This window comes from Aplysia californica, unplaced genomic scaffold (assembly GCF_000002075.1).
Source record: "Aplysia californica isolate F4 #8 unplaced genomic scaffold, AplCal3.0 scaffold00741, whole genome shotgun sequence".
Taxonomy (NCBI): Eukaryota; Metazoa; Mollusca; class Gastropoda; order Aplysiida; family Aplysiidae; genus Aplysia; species Aplysia californica.
In genome coordinates this window covers 240210-244713 of record NW_004798011.1, presented here as the reverse complement: position 1 = coordinate 244713, position 4504 = coordinate 240210, and the positions used below count along the sequence as shown (strand labels likewise).

The 4504-nt window shown below is 40.9% G+C and overlaps 1 protein-coding gene across 1 annotated transcript in view; it reads right to left on the bottom strand.

The window, feature by feature from the left end:
• LOC101850676 (polycystic kidney disease protein 1-like 2) overlaps positions 1-4504 on the bottom strand; it is a gene marked incomplete at both ends in the record, with an annotated part of 84592 nt that overhangs the window by 42374 nt on the left and 37714 nt on the right. The window contains 2 exon segments of the mRNA XM_035972561.1: positions 2132-2250; positions 3202-3293. Coding sequence (XP_035828454.1) covers positions 2132-2250; positions 3202-3293 — 211 coding nt within the window.

Below are 4504 nucleotides of genomic sequence, written 5' to 3'. Positions count from 1 at the left end.
GAGGAGGAGGAGGAGGGAACACACTGGTGCGATCTAGATTTGACGTAGATAAATATTTTTTGCACTTCTCCTGTTTTGCATATTGGCCCAGCGCAATGCACATAATGGCTACTCTCGGAACGGAAAACCGCCTTACGTAGCCCATTGATAGTATGACCTCATGGTCGCACACTGGGGCAGTCATCTATAGCAGTGCTTGCCAACCTAGTCGATTTGGTAATTTTGATGGGTGATGGGGATCACCCGGATAGTGATTGGTCTTGTTTAATGATATTAAACGTTGAAGGTACGAAGACGTTCAGCTCAGAATAATGTTTGGACGCGCCGTTAGCTCGACTGGTATCCTGCTTGACTACATAGTGGATGGCCCTGGTTCGAGTCCCCAACATGACGTTCTGAACTTGGGTTGTCTTGGGGAGTTTTTAAGGCTCTAGATCCATTTGCTTCAGTTCTATCGGACATAGATGTTCAATTGAGCGGTTTTGCCTCTTTAGTGACCTTTTACTATAGTAGTATATAGTAGAGGGTTTTAGGGCGCTCGAAACTGCATACGGTCATATGAGCGCGACCTTTTACTGAGCTGATAGGGGCGGTAAACCTAAAGAGTTACTCAAAATTTTCGTTTTCAGATTCTTGTTAGTTCACAGCTGGTCATTGTATTGCGCTCTCATCATGTGGTCTACTGCTTTGTCTTCTGGCTGGTGTCACGGCTAGCTTAGTCTGTGACAGGCACACTTTCTCCGTTATTGTTCGGGATATCTGCAAGTTACGCTTCGCTTCAAGTCATTCCTGCCCGCAGGCCTAGCATAGCATGACGGCAGGAACCACCTCTCTCTCTCTCTCTCTCTCTCTCTCTCTCATTCTCATCCTCTCTGTCTCTGTCTCTCCCTCGCCCACTCTCTCTATCGTTATCTCTCAACGCCTTTCTTTACTTTCTCTTGCTCAGTCACCCATGAAAGAGGGCGATTTTGCTTATGCGTGGGCAGGAACGAAGTGAGAAGACATAGTGTGTGTGTGTGTGTGTGTGTGTGTGTGTGTGTGTGTGTGTGTGTGTGTGTGTGTGTGTGTGTGTGTGCATGTGTGTGTGTGTGTGTGTGTGTGTGTGTGTGTGCATAAGTTAGATCAAACATGTGTATAAAGCATTTTGGTAGCAAGACTTCATCTTACACTAGCGTTGCACTTCACTGTATCCCATTATATCTTGTCATGTCACACAACATCTCATAGTTTCATATATAAAAGTTGTTGTATCATTCTATAGGCTGTGTTGTGTAGTGTTACTTTCATCTTACTGTACAGTGGAGATCACTTAAACCGAAATCTGTGGAACTCCCCTGGGTTGCCCAAAAAAAAGACAAAAAAATATCAGGGATTCCGATTTCTTTTGGTTTACCGCTACGTTATTTTCAGACTAATTGTTTTCAGTTAAAGCCAGCTCCACTGTAGTAAATTGTACTGAACTACATAAGGTTGTTTTTTAGTGTGATGTTTTCCTTTTCTGGATGTTTTGCATCATGTTAAAGTGTCACACTGTAGTGTAATTAGTAATGTCATGTGTACCGTCATATCAAGACACAGTGTATGTTGCAATATTTCTCCAGTTCAGGGCTGCAACAACTTGTATACATTTGTTAATTAAACAATGTGCATTTAAATGCGAGGCAGGCTGACAAAATAAATTACTTCTTGGATTTTAGTCCTATGGAAATAGATATGTCAAATTTATTGGCAGAGTTTTTACATTTCATTAGTAATAAGTAATAAAGGACATGTTAAACTTGAAGAAAATGATATCAATTGAAAATTTGTTGCTTTTTTTGTTTTGTTTTAGTGAGAGCTTTACAACACTTGCAACACATTAAGGTCATATAAGTGCCGAAGATTAGAGGTGTTACAAAAGAGTAACAAACACAAAATAGAAGTAGAGGAGGAGATAAGGAAGATAGATGTTTGATAGGAAAGAAGGAGAAAACCACATCAGAGTACCCGCCAACCACCCTCTGAAAATTTGTCCGCAATATTAATTTCCATCCGATATCTCCATTCGAGGATTGCGAGAAGAAACTCATTTTGCCAGCACGCCTCACAAATAGTGTCTATTGTGTAGTCCTGAAATGTCTTGTTCACTGACTTGAAGACCAGGTCAAAGTCGATGAGATTAGGAGGAATGTAGAAGGAAGACCCAAAGGTGTAGTCTGGGGCATCAAAACAGTCACACACAGTATTCCCAAGGGAAGAGAGAGGGGATACCTGGGGAAGACAAACAAACAAAATTTGTTTTTTTACACCCCCATCAACACAATTTTTAGATCATTTAAGAAGCGGTCATTCAACCCTGCCTATCAGGGCCAACTCGGGCTGAGATGGATACAATATCCCAAAAGGAAGACAGAGAGAGATTCTCAATTTTTAAAAAATCTCCCAATTTTGGAATTATTTGTATAGTGCATATCCCCACTCAACAGCGAGGTCTATGCATTTTACAATCTTTAATATTAATATTATTATCATTATCCCAGCAGACCCTAGAAGATTTAGAAGCATTCTCAGCTTCTCAGGAAGCATATAATAAAACAGCTAGTTAAGTGCTCTAACATTAACAGTATGACGAGATCTTTCACCGTCTAAAGCTAGATACTCACTGAGTCATTACCATGTGGATGAAGTGAGGAATATTCATGTAAAGTTCCATTCCCAAAGACACATCGTTGCCCCCCCCCCCCCACTGAGTTCAAACTATAAACAACCTTTTGTTGTGAGCTCAACAGCCTAACTACTGGACCACCTACGACATTCTTTCCTGCAAAATGAAGCTCATCAAAGCCATGGTGCCAATCAATTGGAGGTATAAACGTCACACAAACTGATGGTGCAAGTGCACACAAAATGACAGCCAAATTTTAACACAGAAAGATGATATTAAGTTTATCGCTAAAACCACAATAAAGAAATACAAACAAAATAACTAAGTAATTTTAACATAAAATGCTGATGTAAGTTCAATGTAAAATCACAACTAAGAAATAAGACAAAATGACAGCTGAAGTTCATTGTAACGCCATAATGAAGAACAACACAAAACAAAGGAAACATCTAGAATCTAGCTTAAAATAACTACGAAAGTCAAACACAAAATATCGGCAAAATATAACATAAAATTATAATGATGTAAGTTAAGTCCAACAAAAAATGAGAACATACTTTACAAGACTCATTGGTCCACACGCTCTGGTTTCTGTTCCAGACCCTGCAGCTGTCAGTGTACACTAGGAACTTGTACTCATCAACGCCCTCTGCAGTACACACCATCATATCACAGAATTAAAAGAAACAGAAGGTGCAATGTCACTTCTGTCTTCAACACACACCATCATATCACAGAATTAAGAGAAGAAACAGAAGGTGCAATGTCACTTCTGTCTTCAACATACACCATCATATCACAGAATTAAGAGAAGAAACAGAAGGTGCAATGTCACTTCTGTCTTCAACATACACCATCACAGAATTAAGAAAAGGAACAGAAGGTACAATGTCGCGTCTATCTGTAGCAGGTAGTACCATAGAATTAAGAAATGGAACTGAAGGCACAATGTTGCTTCTACACCATTACAAAATTAAGAAATGGAACTGAACGCAGAGTCGTTTTTGTCTGCAACATGCACTATCATAGAAATAAGAAAAGAAACAGAAGGTGCAACATAACTTCTGTCTGCAGTATTCACTATCACAGAATTAAGAGGGGGGCTCTTATGGTCTAGAGGTTATGGTGATCGCCTCTCATTCAATAGGCCCCGGGCTCGAAACCCGACAGTGACGGAAAATTTTCTTCTCTAAAATGTTCTCCTTTCACCTCCTTTCCTGCTCTCTAACCATGTTCTGTCATCTGCTTTCGTCTCCACTTTCTGCCCCCATCTCCACCCTCTTTTACTCCCTCCTCTGGGCTCCTGATTCTTTCTATTTCTACTTCTTGGCTCCTTCTTACTGCTGTCTTTCAGCCACATCCCTGATCTTAGGGCAGGTAAGATCTAACACCTAGCCTTCTTGGATAAGGGTAAAAAATCTAGAAGGTCCCGTGAGCAAGTTGCACACGTTAAAGATCCCTTGGTGGACCAGAATTGATGAGAGTAGGCTTGAAAATTTTGACTTACAGTAGATTGCCTGAAACAGCAACGATATCGTTTAACACTTTGCTCCAACGGGATGTCGACTGGCGATGGTAAGAAGCCGTACCTTTTCCCCACGAGACACCAGTTGGCGACGGTGTGATATATAGCATGTACCGCATCAGACTTTGTACCCTGGGCCATGGGGATAAGTATTGTGTTCTGTGCATGCTGCGTGAGTGGATAGTGTTAAAGTGCATTTGATTTTTTCATATTTGCCCGTTATTTTCCTGTTTTTGTCACTCCATCATCCTCAACCAACATCTCAACCGAAATGGAGTAAAGCAGTCTGCTGCCTGCCCACTATGTGACTACCCCTCAGAGACAGTGGAACATCA